Raw genomic sequence first — 21,929 nt, 5'->3', positions numbered from 1 at the left:
TGTGTAATCCGTCCCGCTGAGCAAAAGGGTAAGTGAAATGTGACACTGTTTTTTAAAGGACTCAATATGTGAAGTACTTTATCTCAACAGCCACATGCTTATTGAAAAGGTGTTTGTACTGCGTCTATTAATGATATCTAATATTGATATTTCAAGAGGAGAAATGTTGACACAATCTATTAGCCTACTAGTGTCCACTGATTTTCCTAAGCTCACTGTGTCATGACCAAGTAAATACTTAAGCAGGATTCATTGTGACGTGGGTGAATAGCAACACTAGGCAACACACTCATTCTCAGTGCAAACAGTGTCCCTGTCGTGTTAACCTTAGGTTATTTGGCCTGTTGTAGGTGTGGTCATATGGCTAAATCACGTCACAAATGGCATTCTGTGATTAGGCTAAACGGGTAGGAAAAAAAAAAGTGAAGTCTGCGAATCACCGATAAACAAATCAACTGCAACATATCGGTTCAGAGCAATGAAGTTGTCTAAGTTGAATGTCAACATGAGAGGAACCTCGTGTAACAACTGTGTATTGCAATGTTAACATATCGTAAAGTCTTTGCTGCTTGTTTAGCGCCCAATAACAGGTTTTTTCCTGGGAAAATGTTGGTTGGTGCGTTCAGTTAGGATTGCATAGCCTCTGTATTTTTTTCCTCTCATCTTCTCTCCTCGCAATGTTTGTACATAACAGCACTTTCAAACCATAATCCGACAGACAAACAGGCGGTAAACACTGATCCAACACGCCGCCGCGGCCCTCTCTTATGGATTCCACAGGGATGAGTGACGATGAGTCAACCTTTTTACTGTTTCCTTTCACCTCCCCTCCGACGGCGGATTCACACCTGTACAGCGCACAATCATAAGAGATCATAAAATCCTAATGAACCTCTTGACTGTGCGAGGAAGTGAGAACAACGCTTCACCGGGAGGGACGCAGACTTCAAAAGACCACTGCAGGGCAATGACTCACGCTGCAAACCCACACAAGTAGTAGAGCTGTAGCCAGAGTTGAATAGAACTCATGATTCGTTTCAACACCACACACTCCCATGGCCCCATCAAAGACTTTGGTTGTCAGGCGTCTAAAGGAGACAACAGACTTTTTGTGTTCAGTCAAGGATGTCATCCTGGCTGTCTGTGGGTTATACAACACGTCTCATCACTCAATCAGTTACAGAGAGGTGAGGGAACCTTTCTTAGACCTGTTAAGACAGTCCCTATATGGGCTTTAGGCTACGTAACAACTAGGACAGTCAAAAAGAACAACAATGGCTGTCAAACACCAGCTAAATTAAATTCCAATCAATTGAAGTGAAATATATAGATTCAGTCGAGCGTGACGGATGTATGCAACAGGCCGTGGCTGAACAAACACCCTAAAGGGGAGATTTGACTGAGGATACATTGATTTTGACATTGCTGTCGTGCATTGTTAATTTTGTAATCATCGCCTTGTTTGTTGGCAATAGCTTGTTTCAAATGGGAGAGAGAGGAAAAAAAACTGAGAGAAAATCCTATATAATTCTCACTGAGATCAAAGTGGCATTGTGTTAGAAGTACACAGTCTCCAGTAAGCCTTTTTAAAAGCCATTTCCAAAAGAGGCGTTTAGTATGATCAAGGGAACGTTGGTCCTGTAGCTACAGTAGCTAGTCATGCCTTTCCATGAGATTTCCTTGTCAACACCTCCTGTCATCGGGCTGGAGTACTCCGTGCTTGCTGATGCCAGCCAGCCCTCCCTGGCCTATACATTACACACAGTCTAGTAAGGCGACGACGACGACAAGCTGGCGCTTCCAGACACAACAGACAAACATCTTAACCTTCCCTGGCTTTACTGCAATGCCATTTTGAGACTTAAAAAAAAGAAAAAAGAATTAGGCCTATGCCTATATCAGGACCATTATTAATTATGAAAATAAGAAGATAAATAACATGCCTAATACAACACTGTAATCTGGCTGTAATCAACTGACCGACTGACAACAACAGTGACCCCCCCCCGCCCAGCCACCCACCCCACCACTCTTTCCCTCTCCCATGTCCTTCACACTACTGAGTAAATAGACACAGCTCCACTGTATGGATGATTCCAAACCAAATGTTTACACGTGATAACCTTTCACTGGTCAGTCACTGATGAGGGAGATTAGAATGAAGAATTATTAATAATTAATTGATGTGAATCTTGGCAATACAACAGGGGCAATTCAAAGAGCTTTACATACAGCATTAAAAAAATACAGCAAGAGGAGTAGAATAGTAGGAGAATAGTAGGGATTCTTGACCGAAGCCGAACTTGCGCAGTTTTTCATTTATTTTGCCAATTTTTGTACCATTGCATAAATTAAATAATTGTAGCTTTTTATTCATGCTTGTATGCTTATTCATGTAAAATGTAAAATTATAATTATGAATTACGTGTTTGAAATTGTATATACTTTATGTTACGTAATACTTCCTAATTTCATGAAAGATGATTTCATGAAAATCACATCCAGGGCTTGACATTAAGCTTTTTCAGGTACTTGTCCTTTGAATGTGAATTTTTACTTGTCCGAGAGCTCAAGTTACTTGTCCAAATCCAAAGATTTTGAAAAAGCAATAATATTAATAATAATAATATATTATACTCTCACCGGCCACTTCATTAGGTACACCTTTTCAACTGCTTGTTAACGCAAATATCTAATCAGCCAATCATGTGGCAGCAACTCAATGCATTTAGGCATGTAGACATGGTCAAGACGATCTGCTGAAGTTCAAACCAGCATCAGAATGGGAAATAAAGGTGATTTAAGTGACTTTGAACCTGGCATGGTTGTTGGTGCCAGACGGGCTGTTGCGTGATATTATAGTGTCAATATGGACCAAAATCTCTGAGGAATGTTTCCAGCACCTTATTGAATCTATGCCACAAAAAATTAAGGCAGTTCTGAAGGCAAACGAGGGGGTCCAACCCCAAGGTGTGCCTAATGAAGTGGCCAGTGAGTGTATGTGTATGCAAATAACACATTTGACTACTATTGATTTGATAATGATGTATCCTTAATTTTCAAATGTATTCAATATTTTGTAATTATTTAAAAATGTAACCCCTAACCCTAACCCTTTTAGATTAAGATTGGCCACAAAAGGGATGAATATCTAGGAATATTTACAAAAAATGTTTGTAACTATAGTCTCTCCCCAATGGAAGCAATCTTATTTGCTAGCTTTTGGATAGTATCCTATCCTATATTCAAATTGAGAAATCTATAATTAGTGTCATTCTGAAGTTCGTATTGCAATGTGCTGGTCTTAAAACTTCAAACCTAAAATATACGATCGCATCGAACTACATGAAAATAAGCGGCATTGAGAAGAAGCGAATACGCGTTCACGTGAATGGCACTAGTGACAGGAGACCCACAACACTATGGCTGCGTTGCGTTCGTAAACTCGCTCTGGAATCTGATCAGCACTCATGGAATGCCTTTTGTCCAATCACGTCTTTATGACGTTGAACGCAGTGTGCGCTCTGGCGCTCTGAGCAAATTTACGAACTATGACGATAACAAACTACGAGAGACTGAAATAGCGAGAATGAGGCGCGGCATCGCTTTGCTTGCCTTTTTTTTTTACTATTCAGATCGGAAGGAGGAATTCATGTTTGCAGATATTAATACATATTGATTTCTTTTTTTGTTTTGACTTGTCCATGGGACAACTGCAGGAGGAAGTCCACTTGTCCGAACATAAAATGTACTTGTCCCGGACAAGCGGACAAGCCTTAATGTCGAGCCCTGACATCACACACTCTCTAGTCAAGCCAAAATATTACAATGCACTGGATTCCCGTGAGTAATCCCCACTGCTACCTTGTTAATAGGCCTAGTTAATTATAACACTATTTTACATTGTTAGCAGTCTCACAAAACAAGTTGTGTTACAAACAGCAAAACACACTTAGCTCGCGCTTTTATTTTTAAGTCAAGAAAACTGAAGTTGGAATGTGCCTCTCGTTGTCGTTCAGAGAACAGATGCCAAACTGCCGACATGTTTGCTGTAATTATATGACTTGGCAGTTAGGCATTCTTCACTCAATGCTCGTCTCATTCACAGACAGGCATGGGTTTCTTGCACTGTTTGATCGCGTCATTAAAAAAAAACTAGCGCATTCGGTAAACATTTAGCCTAGTCTTTTCACACCAAATGGCCGAACACCGAATGTGCTTTTTTTGCTATTTTCGGCCGAATAATTTCGGTGTCCGAACTTTCAGTGCATCCCTAAAGAATAGTAAGAAAATAATAATGACAAGAATAAAGAATAAATAGATAAATACTTAAACTCATAATAAAATAATAGATAATGGATAAAATACATAGATTGAAGTGTTTTAACCACTTTTAACCGCCCCCCCCCCCCAAATTATTTATTTTTTTTAAATAAAAAAATAACTACAATCTGCTCAAGAATGCACATTATGCACAATAAAATGACAAGCAAAAACAGTGGCATAAGTGATTAAGTTTAATCAGAAATCATACAATCTGCAGACGAGCCACTCACAAGCTCATCTCTCTAAATCACCACTGAAGTGTAGAACTGAACCCAGTAACCTCCAGTGAATTGCACCCTAGTTCCAACTGATAAGTCAGCAGGCAGGCACAACTCTGGACAAGTCCAGCAGCCACACAAGGAATCTTTACATTGCCCCATGCCAAAGCCAGTATAAACTTAGGATCGCGATGGGAGAACCTCTCTACTGCCAGGCTGCACTGTGACCGCTTGGGTTAACAGTAAAACCCAATTACAAACACTTCACAAACTCCTCACTCTTTCCAATCAACAGAACCAAGTCTGTTTTGCTTGTGAATGTATTTTTACATGATCTATTTTAAAACCCTGGCCCTTTTTCCACTCGGGATGAATGGGATGAAACAGGGAGTCTTGTTTGCAGTATACTTGGAAACATGGAAATTTCGTGGCGGCGACACAAGGAGAGAAAAGGGGGTCGAAATTGCACTTTTTAACTCTGACCGAGTTATTGAAACTTACGAAAGTTACAAAACGTACATGAGTGTAGAGGAATACAGGATTGGTATATAGCTTATACCTCTCCATTATCCTATTAGCATTATCCAATGATAGTCTCAAGTTGCAAGAGAACTCTTCCTGCCAGGCTGACACAACAACAACAACAACAACAACAACAACAACAACAACAACAACAACAACAAAGTGGTCAATTACATAACCATCACTCCTTTCCATTTCATAAATCTGGCTATCCTCTATGATGCATACGATCTCAAGCAGCCTTCTTCCGTTCTCACACCCCAACACTGACAGACTGAGCCTAATTAGAAAGTGCAACAGAGACTCTGCGTTTTCCCACCAAGGATTACTCATATGGCTCTTCTTCCTAATGCAAAAAAATGTTGCCAAGGTCAAGGTGTCCCAGGCTAGTTAAATAATGGGAACAGACAAGGGACAAGACACCACAGCCCATAGTAAGACAGACAGCCCTTGATTGTCTCGCCTGTGTGAATATTCTGGGAACGTTTTGACCACGTCCTTTGTAAACAGATACCTGCAAACAATGGCAACCCAAAGATTAAGAGTAAAGGTCACGTTCTGCATATTCTATTGTAGGTTTGGGTCTGGGTCTCAGCAGGAGGCCAAGGAAGCCCTATACCCTGTGATTTGCAATGGCTGCCTCTGCAAGACCGCAAGAGCTCGACCATGGTATCAAATTGAGTCCCCTTCCTTTTTCATGCAAATGAAGGTCACTCCCTGTCTACTCAGTGTTAACATAATCTTCATTACAACAAACATGGAGCCTCCAGCCTTTCCCAGACAGAACCCAAACAATAACCTCTTATCTCACAGACTTGTTTACTATCCTGTGTTGACTTTTTTTTTTTTTTTTTTTTTTTTTTTTACTACTGCTGGTTATATTTCAGGGGCCATGCCCTAATTAGTTATAAACGGTGCCAATAGACTTGCAAAGAGATACATTAGACACAGTTTATACATGATGAGTAGTCCAAAGTAAAAAGGAGAACACTTGACATTAAATGGTTTTTCTGCCTGTGTACTAACACTATAGAAACAATATTGTATTATCATGTTGTTATATAGTAATTTGGTATTTTTTTATGGCACTGCATATGGAGTTGGAACTACAAATACAATAACAAATATAATATGATGACATTCTAATGCAAAGCAACTACGAATATACTGTGCTACTATTAGCATGTATAATGTTGTTACTCGTAATTACAGGTGTGACTGAAAAATAATGTGACTCACCTTAAAAAAACGAAGTGATTCACCAAGACAGAACAAAGTGTCTATTGTTTTAGTGCATAATACAAATGCATGTTTCAAAGAGCAGGTATACCTTTCTCTGTATGTGACTTGAATTATTATCCCCCCGGTTATGATGTATTTATGTATACATTTGAGGGGCTAGTGGGATTGCAATGATTGCTGTCTAATTTATTGAAAGCTGAGCTTTCCTTTCAGCACCAGAGAACTGTAGCTGTCTATCGTTCCAAACATCAAACGTGATCACAACACCGCTTCTCCTCGGAGTGTTGAACACATTGACATTCAATTGTATGTCTATGATATAATCGAGACGGACACACGCAGTTTGCAAGCTAAAGCAATAGTCTATCTGTAACTACATGACCACACTATTTCTGCTATAATAAATTACCCGTTAGATTGCTCACTGGTAGAATGGAGCAAGACGTTTACAAAGTTACACGCGTTCCTTGGAGCATGTGCAGTCACCTAGCTAGCCCGTTAGCCACCTAACATGCTAGCCCCGTTAGCACACAGAGGTGTGTGTCTCCCGTAGCTAACCCGTTAGCCACCTAGCATGCTAGCCCCGTTAGCACACAGAGATGTGTGTCTCCCGTGGCGAGGAGCCCGTGTGTATAGCTGACGAGCTAGCCTTAGCTGGGAAGCATGCCACTGGGAGTACACGACATGGTCATTCTGAGAAGACGTATAGCCAAAGCAATACAGTGCATACATCATTCGTTTAGAAACAACCCAGACTTTGTTGAAACAAGTAAGTAAAGGCTGGTTAACGTGATCACTTACTTTCTCCATTCGCGGGCCAAAGGCAGGTCGTGGAGACACACAGGAGCAGACCACAAAACAAGGTCAAATGGTCCCTTTCTGTGGAAGACCTCATTCCTGTAAAATAAAGTCCTACAAGTCTGATAAATAAAAACCGGTTATGACCCAGTGATTAATTGTGCCAAATATGTGGACTCTCCTCGATGTTCATAAAAGGCTTAGAATGTCAAATAACTGGTTTAAACTTATCCAAAAAAAGGTTTGCCAACACTTGACTGGTAGTAGCTAAAGATCTGGAGACGAGCTAGTTCCCAAGCCCGTCGTATGTTCTCTCGTGTGCTATGGAATTTCTTCGAGTCCGCTCCGGGGTGATCTCAATCCAGCAATAAATCAACGATTTCTATTCGTCGGCAGATAACAAAATGATGATCATAATAATTCAGTGTTTGGCTATTCAAGCACACAGTGATCTATGAATTATTCTAGAAAAACATGCGCCAGAAATCTCTATCAGTTGATAATCCGCATCTTCAGACTCCATTTCTTGAAACCAAATGACACTTTGCTCGCTTCAAGGCGCTCAGACAGAGTCAGAGAGAAAATCCTCCAACGTGGATGAAACGAGAGCAGGCTCGGGTGTGTGCGGGACCATATGCTTTTAGCTAGCACATGAATGAAGAGAAATGCAAACTCCCTCCCCGAGTCAACGACACGACGTTTGATCCGAAATATCCGCCAGGACCCAGGACAAAAATGGTTTCAACAAACTGCAGCCCCCGTGTCTCCCTCCCACCCTCCTCCGTCTTCACCGCTACAGTCAGGCGGCCAGACTACTACTTCATCTACGATCGGACCCGTTTCCTTCACGCAAAAACGGGGTTCTTGAGTTTGAATGCTTCTGTCAGATCAATGCCCTTGTATATCTGATATCGATAGTTGATTTTTAGAATATCCCCTGACTGTTCTTGTAGCTATCATCAAAGCCAGTCTGCGGATACGGTTGTGGCCATCCTCTGAGTCTGCTCCGTAGGATTCAACGCTGTAAACAAGGCTCGATTTCTTTCAGTCACACACGGCAAAGCTACGCTCAGCAAGGTTGGAATGAAAACCTGGATAGGTTTTCCAGGATTGGGATTGTTTTTCCTTTTGCCAACGCTCATACTGTAGCCTCATGCATCATAGCCTATGACGACTAGATCCAATATGACAGTAATGGTAATTGTACATCAAGTAAGGTACTGTATTGTGTTGAATTGTACATCAATTGCTTTAGATTGATAACAGTAAACCTATGATTCATCACAGATCATGAGACATTGTCCATCCAAGCCCTGAGGGGGATTCTCACAGCTGAAATGCATTGACAGAATGAACCGATTCAGTGTAGAACAGCGTATATGAGACACAATTCTGAGCATTATATGCATAAGAAGCATTCAGAAAGGAAAAAAAGCAAAAATGTCTTATTCATTGTTGACCAATGCAGTGGAAAATGATATACTCAGAGTGGAAGTCACAAGGTCAGGCTTCTAGCTTGCATGTATTCTACACACACAATGCATGCAAATATCTCGATAGTTCAGTTTAGATGTACTGTAGTGTAATCCTTATGGGTCGCGTTACCCTTTGAAAGTTGACATCAAGCGTCCAGTGGCCTTTTCTCAACGGCCTCTTAAATTGTGTAACTGTTGCCACCTAGTGGAATCAGGATGTATGACGGAGCAAACTACCACAACAGTACAGTAGCCTACACTACAGTATAGTAGAGTAGGTGTAATAGAGAGGTGTAAATATGGAAGCAGTGAAAATATACAGCAAATTGTGAAACACTGAAGACAGCATAATATCAAATAATAATAATAGTCATAATAATATCAATGAACTGCATGAATATATACCATAGCCATATAAAACATAAATTGTGTATTTATTTTCATCAGTTGAAATGTTACTGAAAAGTGTTCCTCCTACGGGATAGCAACATCTGAATTTGGATGGTTGAAAAAACAACAACATAGGCCTGGGACTTTGCCAAGAACTGGCTGAACTCATAGTGTGGCCAAACTGAGTGATTAGTCTAATGCTTCCGTTTTATGTGATGCCTAAGTACTCCTAAAGGGTTTCTAGACAAACCTACAATTAAGCCCAACTCTTTATCCAAACCCAATCCATTATAACTTTGTAATTGTTTTATTTGTATGATTGCCCTGAAAGACAGTTAGAGAAAGAGAGGAGTAAAAGTCCCACATGAGTGTTGGTGGTCTGCAGTCCTGTGAAAGAGGAAGAAGCCAAATGAAGCTGTCTGGAGAAGAATCACTGACAGTTTTGATTATCCCCATAATTATGGGCCTCTTTCATCAGTCGAGAGGAGAGCACAAAAGAATTATTTGAACGCCACAGATTACCTCAACTCTGGCGAGCAGAGCTAAGCTTCCGTCACATTCCTACAATTACCAGAGGAAGAAAGAAAAACATTTTAAAAAATGAACAAAATATCAGTGACCACCCACGACTACAAATACAGTGAGTCACCCTCCAACAAGTACACACTGTACCAACATGACCCCCCTTTGCCTGGTGAATGTTGTGCCTGTCCACTTGCATTTGTTAAATCCTCATAAAAAGTACCCATAAAGGCAGGCGGCTAGCCCACCTACCTTGACCGCCTCTGTTGGTTTCATTCTCTCACTGCACTCATGTGGAAATAAACGTGTTTACCACCAATGGGTCACACATGCTAATGAGCGTCTGTTTGTTTTTCACTGTGCTCATGCAGGAGGAATGGAATTTGGGGAAAAATAGGGGTGAAAAATAATAGATGATGTGCAGACATCCCTGATGCCTCAGCCACGGTAATGACGGAAAACATTAAACAGAGATATGAAATCTGAGGAGGAAATAAAGTCTTACATTTATGTTGTTGTTGAGCATGGCCTGGTTTAAACCCAGCTTTTATTAGTATCTTGTTATTATACTTTATACACTGTTTTGATTATTTATTACACTGTCATACTGTGTACATATACTGTACGCAGTAATACCTGAGAGGGCATGTGTTATGACACTTTTATCATGGCTATATGACATGATTGTTAAGTTCCTATCAACACTACTGTACATATTTACAGTTACACCGTTCGTTCCCAGACTAAATCTATATTTACATTTTGTCTAAACCATTTCAGGGTTGACTTCAGGTCTCATCAAATAAATATTAATATTCACTATTAAATAAGCACACCCATACAGCATCACAGTGCATAAGATACAGAATAGGAAGTGTCCTTAAAAATATGTTCTGTGTGTAAAATGGGTTGTATTGTGCAAGAGGGTTACACTGACAGAACATGACAGTTGATGTCAATAAATACTTAAATAAACCACAAATAATATAGGGTAGCTACATACAGCATTCTGTATTACCAGAGAACCTATACCCATAAGGTGCTGCATTATAACCCCTTATGGAGTAGCTATGTAAATGTAAATATATGATGTTGGTACTGTCAAGATGGAGTGTTATAAGTATGTGTTATATTTTAAAACACAATAAACCTACTATGAATAAAGTGTTATTATAAATGTGAATAGTTCATAATGTAACAATGTTTGGTTGGTATAGTTTCTGTTTAATCTGGAGCACAATAAGTTATGTCAACCTTGCAAGAAAATCCATACATTCTCAAAAGCTGTCAATGAGCACAAACTTTGTCTTTGTTGAACTTGCATGTCACGTTGAAAGTAATGTTGATCTATTTGTAAATCCCCAGTGTTCAACAGACAATAATGATAAGACAATACTCGGCAGTTTTCAGTTTACCTTTGTGTTTGAGCTTGACATTCTTCAGACAGTAAGGTGTTTGGTGAAGCATCATGCATATCATCTATGTCACCAGTAGAGGTCAGTGTAAGTCTGTAACAAATTGCAAATTGTATACTGTACCAAAGAAATGCTATCCCTACCACGATACTGTAACTGTAGTACCTACATTATACCTACGATATAATCAAATTTTCGTGTTGATTGACCACAAATCTGTCGTTTCTCGATGTTCTAAAGTGTGTGTGTGTTTCATCATAGGAACACTTGTTTTGCACACAAGTCATGCAAAATCACTGAGATCCCATAATAATAAATGATGATCTGTCTAGGCTGTAGCCTAATCCTCGCTATAATCGCAAGTAATGCGATAATCATGTAAGCAACATGTCCAAGTATTCAAGTTATTTCAGTCAGAATAGGCGACAACACAAGTTATTTCACCCACATCCACAATTCGTGACGTTAGAATTATAAGGTTCTATCTCCATTTTTGGTCAACATTGAGTTTTTTACATAATCTGATCCATTAGGTGTTTATTAATGCCTGTGTGGTGTTATTTAAAAAATGTTGACATTTTTTAGTTAGTAATTCATAAAATACAAAGGTTCCATCTCACAGAACATAACGGAATGTAAAAACGTTGACGCTCAATATCTCTGAACTACCCTAAACGGAGATAGAACCGTATAATTCTAAACTCACGAATGACGTCACCGGATACAGCGGACAAATAACATCCGCCAGCTGATCTGTGTTGTGACAGACTAGCCAGTTTACTACGCATCTTCTTTTGACATTTAATAATTACCCTGCGAAACATGATTAACGCTATTTTAATATTTAATAATCATGGGAAACCACGGCTCATCCGATTTTATCAATATTTTGTAAGTACTGAACGCTTTGACCTGTTTAGCTAGTCCCATAACAACATGGTGACTAGCTAAGAGAATCGGCTAGCTAACGTAGCTGTCATCATCCACCATCTGCTGTGGTGTTGCTGCTCATCTGATGTTAGCAAGCTAACTAGCCAGCTAGATCGTGTAGTTGTTAGACTTCTGTGATATCTATTGTGTCATTTGCAACGTGATTCTCTTTAGGCTGAAGATCTGCAGCAGCAGATCATCCGAGAGACTTTCCACCTGGTGTCCAAGAGGGATGACAACGTCTGCAACTTCTTGGAGGGGGGGAGGTAATCCACAGCTAGCTAGACAAGTTCACATGATCCATTCACAATACAACGATTCGCGAAGGTCACTATCATACAGTTACTGTAACAGTAGCTAAGTAAGTTGTTGTAAACAAGTCTGTAACTATGAGGTCCTAGTCAGTGACCTTCCCTTTTGATCATGTTTTGCTCAATCTACCATCTGATTATATGGGAAGCAATCGATCATACTCTTTCCTGCATACAAATTACAATACGATCATAGGACCATATCAGACATTGGAGGGAAATAATCCTCTCGGTCTCCGTTTGTAGTCTAATAGGTGGCGCGGACTACAAGCTGATCTACAGACACTATGCGACGCTCTACTTTGTGTTCTGTGTGGACTCCTCTGAGAGTGAGCTGGGCATCCTCGATCTGATACAGGTGAGTTTGTCACACGTTGCTGTGTAATACAATATTGTATGTTACCTATCTGGGATTAGATTCCTAAAAGCTGCGGAGCACTAACATCATCCTCAAATCCATCATCTCCTCTCACCATGGACTTATAATCATAATAATAATAATAATAATAATAATAATAATAATAATAATACATTAGACTTATATTGCGCTTTTCTAGACACTCAAAGACTGAAAAGATTGAGTAGTAATAATAAAAAGAAACACAAAATAAATAAAATAAAGTATAGGGGCCTAATTAAGGTAGTGCTGGGGTCTGGGGACACATGGGGGATAGGGTTAACTGGTGAAGGCAAGCTTGAAGAGGTGGTTTTGAGGGCCTGTTTAAATGTTGGGAGGGTGTTGGCCTGTCTGATGTGGTTGGCGAGGGCGTTCCAGAGGGATGGGGCTGCGGCTGAAAAAGCCCTATCATCCCAGGTCTGGAGCTTGGTCCTGGTGGTCTTGAGGGTGGTTTGGCCGTCAAACCTGAGGCAACGGGAGGTGGTGTTTGGGCCGATGATGAGGATTTCCGATTTATTGCAGTTGAGTTTCAGAAAATTCAGTTGCATCCATGTTTTTATGTCGCTGAGGCAGGTAGTGAGAGTGGAGTGGGTGTTAAGGGAGATGGTTTTGGAGGGGAGGTAGAGTTGGGTGTCATCGGCATAGCAGTGGAAGCGGAGGCCGTGGCGGCGGAGGACCTGTCCAAGGGGAAGGGTGTACAGGATGAAGAGGAGGGGGCCTAGCACTGAACCCCGGGGGACACCGTGGGTGACTGGAGGAGGATTTACAGTTATTTATTGAGATGTATTGATGTCTGTCTGAGAGATAGGACTTGAACCAGGAGAGGGCAGTGCTGGTTATGCCAATGTGTTGGAGACGGCTGAGGAGGATGGAATGGTTGATGGCGTCAAAGGCGGCGCTGAGGTCGAGGAGGATGAGGATGGTGAGGTGGCCAGAGTCAGCAGAGAGGAGTATGTCATTGGTGATTTTTAGTAGTGCTGTTTCAGTGCTGTGTTTGGAACGGAAGCCAGATTGGAATGGTTCATACAGGTTATTGGAGTCAAGTTGGGATTTTGGACAGGAAGGTGAGATTGGAAATGGGCCGGTAGTTGTTGTGGGTGTCAGGGTCAAGACCAGGTTTTTTAAGTATGGGGGTAATCGCAGCGAGCTTGAGGGCATGGGGGACAATGCCGGTGGACAGGGAGGAGTTAATTATTTTTGTGATGAGTGGGGTGAGTGTGGGGAGACAGGCCTTGACTAGGGAGGAGGGAATGAGGTCCAAGGCGCAGGTTGAGGAGGACTTCATGCTGGTGACTGGAGAATAGGACGGAATCAGTGATTGGACTGAAAGATCTAAGAGGATGACTTGGGGGTCGTGGGGGGTTGGAATGGGGGTCAGGGAGGGTGGTGGGAGAGGCAGCAGTCAACTGGTTGCGTATTGTGTAAATTTTGGTTTGAAAGAATGTTAGAAATAGGTTGCATTTGCTGGTGGTGATTGGTGAATGAGTTAGAGATGGTGTCCACTGTCCATGGGCTAAAGGAGTTGAGCCAAGCTTACTGGAAACTGGTTGTAAAACCACTTGAGTTTCAAGTTGATTTCTTTTTGTGTTCCATGACACAACACTGGAAAAAGTAAAACGTGCTGATATGCCTTTATCAGAGTTTACACAGTATCATAAATATAATCTTAGATATGACGCACAGATGTGATAAGAGAGATGATTGCAAAACAAAAAACATGTCTTTTCCATATACTTCTCTTGTAGGTGTTTGTGGAGACCCTTGATAAATGCTTTGAAAATGTCTGTGAATTGGACCTCATATTCCACATGGATAAGGTGAGTTTAAGTCTGTGAAAAGAAATGATAATTTCCCTTGCATATTCAACTTTCCAACTTTTGGTCTTGATGGACTATAGCACCACTTGAACGTTCTTAACCAGTTCAAGAAACTAAGATAGTTAGGGGTCAATCCAGGGTTCCCGCGGGTCCTTGAAATCCTTGAAAGTTTGTGAATTTGAGGGGAAAAAAATCAAGGTCTTAAAAGTTTTTGAAAATAGACATGGGTCATTGAAAGTGCTTGAATTCCTCTCTCTCTCTCTCTCTCTCTCTCTCTCTCTCTCTCTCTCTCTCTCTCTCTCTCTCTAAAATATATACAGTATATTCGAGAAAAAAAAATACTCATCAACTAGTAAATAAGTCTCTGTATTGCTTAACTTTACACATATTTCACAATATATTGTTTTGCTGTGCTGTGGTAGAGAAGGCAAGAGACCAACTAGTGTTCACACATTCAAGCCTCTCTTTTTAATTGTTGTCTGAGCGGATAGTTCCTATTATATAAATTCTCATCTAGGTCTGTCTCAAACTATGCCGTGTTGGGTCCTTGAATTTGAGGGAATTGAGTCTTGAAAGTCCTTGAAAGGTGCTTGAATTTGATGTTTCAGAAGGTGTGGGAACCCTGTCAATCACTGCATTGGTCTGATTGTGCTGCAAAGACAAGACTAGACAAGAAAGTCAATTACGACTAACCTAAGTGTAATGGGCTCCTAGGTCTTTTCTTAGTCAGGGTACAGAGGCAAAGTTGGCGTCATTGACCCCTAGTTTGTTATTCAATGTGTTTGAAGTCAAAGACACGTTAGGAGGGAGAGAGGCGACATTGGCAAAGACACGGCTACGGCTAGGAAAACCTAGAGAGGAGCCAGCTTAGAGGTGCCGTGCCTTCGTCTCCTTACTCAGATGTGTGTTTGAGGCTTGGAGGACTCTGATAGGCATATGCAGAGCAACACAGGGGCATCTTGATCTCATTTCCCAACAGGAAATTGAAATCGTGTGGTGGCGTGGGTTTTTCTGGGAAAGCTATTTGAAGTTGCTAGCATTATCCCTACAAAATGGAAATGCTCCACAGTGTTAACTTGGGAATCACCTTCCCGGAGAGTTTAGTTGAATAGGAATAGGTGAATAGGCGACACTTTCACCAACTAAACTCATACTGTTGAACTTTAACACTAAATCCATACTATACACAAAATCATTTCAGTGCGATGATGTCATGACATTTTTTTTTCTTTCAGATGAAAGTATAGGCTTAATTTGGTTGCATATTTCTAGTTCCTAAAACTAGAAAGAACTATTCTACTACTACTGCTAATATTATCTTTTTATTTTGTTTTTTTTAATGACATTTCCCTCCCATGAAGCATTGTTACTCTATTATTTATAACTGTGGTGGGCGGCTGCATAGCTCTTTGGCTCAGCCTGAGCCAACATGATGTACAGCCAATGTTTTCAACCTTTGATCGCATCTGGACAGTCATATTCCAAGTACCGTACTGTTATACGGTTAAATGCTTATTTGTTTGTATTCAAGTATACAGCGCTCTCTCCTAACATTCTATTCCCAGGCAGATGTTCTGGGAGTATGCCTGTAACCATGTGGTCAATCTCTCTGGTCTTTTGATTTTTTTGACTTTTTAACATATGTTTTTAGGGTATTTCTGCTTTATTGGAATAGAGGCAGTAGAGATTTGACGGGAAGGATGGGTGAGAGAGAGGAGGGATGACATGCAGGATAGGTAGATGGACGAAATCGAACCATGGATCCTGTGATTAACGTGTCTTTTATCTGCAGGTCCACTACATTCTCCAGGAGGTTGTGATGGGAGGCATGGTGCTGGAGACCAACATGAATGAGATTGTGGCCCAAGTTGAACTGCAGAACCGCATGGAGAAATCAGAGGTCAGCCGCCCATCCGTTCTTCCATCCGCTGTCCCTGTCCTCCACTGCCACATTGTCATAACTATTTACAAACAGTTAGGATTACCATTAGAATTTGTTTGGTCTAGACTTCTGCATATAAACCATTGTAACTGTGTTTATGGTTTCATTTCAGCGTTTGTTTAAAGTTATGGCACGTTAGTTGCAGATAAACATTAACTCATTAAGTGCCGAGGGTGAATAAAGTTTCCCAAATTGCCAACATTCAAGGGTTAATAATTCACCAAAAATGCATAAATGATGATGTTTTATTTCGTAGCCAAGCATGGTATTGTTGCTAGGTAAATACCATATAAAACACTTTAGGCACTCTGGGAGGTGAGTGTTTTCCGGAACTTCTTTAGCAGTGGGTGAGTTAAGATTTTGGATTTGGACTCTCTTTGATGCTTTTCAGGGGGGCTTCTCTGCGGCCCCGGCTCGTGCAGTCTCTGCTGTAAAGAACATGAATCTACCAGAGATGCCACGCAACATAAACATAGGAGACATCAATATCAAAGTGCCCAGTCTCTCTCCCTTCTGACCAGAGAGACAAGTGGTGTCCTAGCTGGCTGCCAGGCGGGCAGGCCGGACCACTACATGTTTGTTTTGGATGGATTATTAATTATATGCTACTGATGTGTTTGTCATTTTCTGTTCAAATGCTAAAAATAAGAGACAATTGATTTTGTATGTTTCTGACTGAACCCCAACTGCTTTTCCGCAGTCCTTCCCCCATGTTTATACACATGGGCAATGCGTATAGCGTGTAGCATATTTGAGTTTTCCTGTATGCCGTCTCAAATTACAGATTACTCCAGTTTTGTGATTTGCACAAGATGTTCAGATCTTGCTATAAAGCAAGAGTAGTAATAATGAAATGTCAGTGTATAGCCTACTCTATTTTTTATGTTGTTTTGTATTATTTCTCAATGTAGGATTTGTGTGTTCCTCTGAGTTGTAATGGAAAACACACACTGTTAGCATGTTGGCCCATGGTGCGTCTTTTCCAGTATAACTCTTCAAAATGATTCCGAGCCATTCATCTTTTTTTCTCCTTTTGCGTAAACAGCTCTTCCTTTGTTTCTTGAATGATCCTGTGGCATCCGCTGAGCTGTCTGGGATGTGATTGTTGGCTTGTGTAGTGTATCTGGTATCTTCATTATGTTCTACTGTACAGCTCATATATTCCCTGGTCTAATCCTGCACATTTAATACAGATACTGGCCTTGTGGTTTGTCTATGGAAGGAAGTGTGTGTTTTTCTATTTTCAACATGGTTACAATTGTTACAATTGTAACACATGTTACAATTGTATTTTTTAAAGGTGAATAATAATCAAATTATTTTCATGGGTTGAAAAATGTTACTGAACAGAACACGTATGTAAATGCTCAGTCCAGCAAAGCTTCTTGTTTGAGTGTTTGAAGGTCATACAGTACACATGAGTCTGAGTGTGTTGTCTTAAAACAGGGTTCATCATTATGATAATGTAGATTTTCTGTCATCTGGACTTTGAATGGTGTGCCCTGCATATTATTATTTTTTTAAAAGGCATGCTAGAAATTCTCAGGGTTGAGAAATCAGAGGAGAAATACACAATTCTGGCTCTTACTTAAATTTAACTAAGGTTAAATTGTGTTCATAGTTTCCTAAAAAGAAAAGGGGTGGAGATTACATTGAATGGAATGGAGCCCAAGCCTGCCATTCCTTATCTGGAGTGTTTCTTAAATACCGTCTCTATGCTATTTTTTCCCCTGGGTGTTTTCAATTATCTTTTTCCATAAATCAGCATCATTTATTTTTATGGAAATGGTCCATACTATTTCAAAGTGTATTCCAGTTCACTTAGAACATGAGAAAATAAAATGTTACTGTTAACTTGATTGTCTGCTTTGTCTTTTTCGACAGTCATGCTCTAGTTTCCTTAGGCTACGTTCACACTGCAGGTCTTGATGCTCAATTCCGATTTTTTACACAGATCCGATTTTTTTGTTTTTTGTTTGGCAGCGCACTGTTTACAATAATAATAATACATTAGACTTATATAGCGCTTTTCTAGACACTCAAAGACGCTTTACAAACTGAAAAGATCGAGTAGTAAAATAAAAAGAAACAAAAAAATAAATAAAAGAAAGTATAGGGGTCTAATTAATTTGTAGATTACTAAATCAAAATCTAAGTGTCTTTGTAGGATACAGGTCTACTCTGTATACTGTCTGCAAGTATATCTAGATTCATGATATATAATATACTGTATATGATAACATATATAGGATAACATGATAACGTTACAACCGGATTCATTTTCAAGTTTTTGTGCAGTGGAAGCCGGTAAAGATATGAGCAAGATGCTCGCAAGTGAGTCTACAGTGCAGGGTTGCCAGATGGGGCGGGTTACCGCCGAATGGGCTACTGGATTTATCGGTTATAGACTGGTTAGGCTGTAAATTGTCAATCCCATCTGGCAACCCTGCTAGAGTGACGTAAAAGTCGCATTAAAAGCAACTTGACAATTCAGACAGCGGGCGCGTTGCTAAATATCAGATGTGTATCCGATGTAATACCACCTCTGAACGCGACCCAGGTCGGATTTTAAAAAGTCAGATTTCATGTGACTTGCGCTGTTCACATGGTCATGCATAAATCAGACCTGAGTCACGTGTCGGCAAAAAAAACGGATTTGGGTCACATCTCACTGCAGTGTGAACGTAGCCTTCAGGCCAATGCACACGGCCCTGATTTTGTCGCACCGCCGAATTCGATTCCATTGATTTGAATGAAACAATGCACACGGCGTGCGATGCGATATTATTGCACGACAACATTCGATTCTCCATTCACACCAATTGAAATAATTCAAAGAATTGAGAATCGAATGTTGTGCCGTGTGCACGCCGTGTGCATTGGCCTAAAAATGGCACGGGTACTGTGGCCTGGTCCGGCTCGGTTGGCAGTGGAGAAAGGCAAAAGAACAGGGCCAGCCCGGGCCGACCCGGGTCGGCCCTGTAGTGGAAAAGCGCCATTAGTGTCATTGGGTGTGTACTATACACTCACCGGCCACTTTATTAGGCACACCTTGCTAGTACTGGGTTGGACCTCCTCTTTTGCCTTCAGAACTGCCTTAATTATTCATGGCATAGATTCAACAATGTGCTGGAAACATTCCCCAGAGATGTTGGTTCATATTGACATTATAGCATCACACAGTTGCTGAAGATTTGTGCCAAGAAAATATCCCCCACACCATTACACCACCACCACCATTTTCCCCCAGAGAACAGCCGCTCACTGGATATTTTCTCTATTTCTGACCATTCTCTGTTACCCCTAGAGATGGTTGTGTGGGAAAAGTAGATCAGCACTTTCTGAAATAAACAAGAACACATGATTGGCTGATGAGATATTTGTATTAACAAGATGCTCCCACATGATTGTCTGATTAGGCATTCACATTAACGATCTGCTGCCACATGATTGGCTGATTAGATATTTGCGTTAACGAGCAGTTGAAAAGGTGTACCTATTTAAGTGGCCAGTGTGTGTAGATGACACAACCAGACAACGTTAGTCACAGGGCTGTGGTAAGTGAGAAAGCATCACTCGTTTCCTTGCTGTAGTTGAAGTCTGTCTAACAAATATGTACATCTGACCAAGCATCTTCTGTAGTGGTTTCCTCCCATTGGGGGTCATGACCCCAACCACAATGAGTTAACCGTGTCGTTGATACAGGCTCATTCTTTCAACCCCCCTCCCTGCTAAATTCAGGGTGGGGTTTTTGTGGAAACGGAGAGTCTCCTGAGATCTCTTCTAGTTTATAATATGAGAAACATGTAGTATCCCCTGCCACCAACAGAGATGGGAATTGAGTCCAAGTGTGTTTCACATCAGCTAGAGCAGTTCAGCACAGCCCGCCCGTCTTGCAGACAGACAGACTTGCTTTAGGACATCCAATAATTTCATGGTATGTAGTTCATTTTTGGTTATCTCTGTATAGTATTTGAGAAGTACAGTATGATGGCATCACAAGTAAACCACGGGAAGTAGCATTATGTTTACTTTTATGTGGTATTTTATGTTGCATGTTAACATTCCCAGCTGAGCAACAGTTGAATTAAATGTGACAGCCATATAGCTACAGGGAAGCTCAGTAGATTTAACTCCCATATGGCCACATTGGCCAGATATTTCATATGCGCTGAGTTTTCTGGGATTTGTCTCAACTGAAGAATGAGTGCAAGAGAAGTTGCCTTTCGACATGTCACCGTGTCGGACACTGAGTGATGTGTAAAAGATTTGCAGTTGTAAATGTGTTTATTTTTGCTGCATTGCTGCTTCACGGGAACACCAGGTGTTAGTAGTTACAGACAATTCACCCTGAAAAGCCTCAGCCTTTCCTGGAATTCAGCTCTGAGAAAACCTCAGACCCCGGAGGGGATACTGCCTCACTGCAGCTGACTTTATGACATCTTTACCTAAAAATGAACACTTATATGAGTGTGATAACACTGCCAGTTAACATGCATTTAGATGCAGTGGCAGTCTGTGATGAAGACATTGTATGAGAAGATTGATACTGTATCAATGTGGTAAAAGCATAACATTTGAAAATGTGTCATTACTTTATGAAACAAATAATTAAGATTTCAGATATTCTGAAATTGTTCCCCAATTGACCATAACAATTCCAAGGCTCAGGGTGAGATGTATGTACCTGACTGGGATTTATGTTATAAATATCATTCTGAAAGCAGTACATTTGCTTTTACGTACCTGAGTATGCATACCTTACCATACCATACAGAGATATAGATCGATTACCCCATTTAGCTTATGATGGAGGTTACAACAGAGCACTGATGGTAAAGTTCAAGACTTCATGTCGGTAGAGAGAACATGGAACCGGTAGAGGTAGAAGTTCATGCACCTGGTAACATTTCCCATGAATCATCTCAGTTTGACTGCAGGTGAACTTTGCTCATTCATGGTAATTGTATTTTATGTACCTTTGAGTAGCTACCGCTCAAGGACTCAAACATTCACCATACATTGTTAAGTGTTTTGCTCCTACAGGATTTGGTGGAGGTAGAAATCGGAGGCCGGGCTCATTGTAATGCCTGGAATGGTATCAAACACGTGTGATAGCATTCCTTATTCCATTCCATACATTACAATGAGTCTGTCCTCCGATTTCTGCCTCCCCAGGGACAAACAGCAGCTTAGTACAGTATGGATTGTGTGGCCAAGTTTAAAGCAGAGGGTGTGCATTGAAAACACACACCAAAGGACTAGGATTTAGATCACGTGTCACTCTTGTACATTTTACTTCTGCTGAAGTAATTGAAAAGCACTCCTTCTCAAAACATTGTCCATGTTTTGTCTATTTTTACTATTTTTCTATTTAATCTGTATCTATCCGTGGGTGTGTCAAAACAAGCATTCAATTGACTGTCTGATTTATTGGTATCTTCAAGATAAGATGTACAATATGTCTTTCGCCACTTATATTGTTAATGACTGGGTGTGGTGGCATGGCACAGGAAAAAGGGGTGCAATATATCAGTTATAAATGCTGTTATCTCTAACATAATTAAGTGCAGCCAATTGTATGATGTCCTGCATTCTTCACCAATGATCAAAGCTGCAATTGG

General features: G+C 40.6%; 2 protein-coding genes across 2 annotated transcripts in view; one reads left to right on the top strand and one right to left on the bottom strand.

Moving 5' to 3' along the window:
• igf1rb (insulin-like growth factor 1b receptor) overlaps window positions 1-7,203 on the bottom strand; it is a gene marked incomplete at both ends in the record, with an annotated part of 73,987 nt that extends 66,784 nt beyond the window's left edge. The window contains one exon of the mRNA XM_080539691.1: window positions 7,110-7,203. Coding sequence (XP_080395817.1) covers window positions 7,110-7,203 — 94 coding nt within the window. The remainder of the gene's footprint in view (window positions 1-7,109) is intronic.
• Window positions 7,204-11,658: 4,455 nt separating this feature from the next.
• On the top strand, window positions 11,659-18,152 carry ap3s2 (adaptor related protein complex 3 subunit sigma 2). Its single transcript, XM_080539908.1, has 6 exons — window positions 11,659-11,799; window positions 12,013-12,104; window positions 12,396-12,507; window positions 14,292-14,363; window positions 16,156-16,263; window positions 16,697-18,152. Exons 1-6 carry the CDS (start codon window positions 11,731-11,733, stop codon window positions 16,820-16,822), a joined length of 579 nt encoding a protein of 192 aa, XP_080396034.1. The 5' UTR covers window positions 11,659-11,730; the 3' UTR covers window positions 16,823-18,152.
• Window positions 18,153-21,929: the final 3,777 nt, after the last annotated feature.

This window comes from Nansenia antarctica, assembly GCF_963989245.1.
Source record: "Nansenia antarctica genome assembly, chromosome: 9".
Taxonomy (NCBI): domain Eukaryota; kingdom Metazoa; phylum Chordata; class Actinopteri; order Argentiniformes; family Microstomatidae; genus Nansenia; species Nansenia antarctica.
This window is presented reverse-complemented; position numbering and strand designations above follow the sequence as displayed.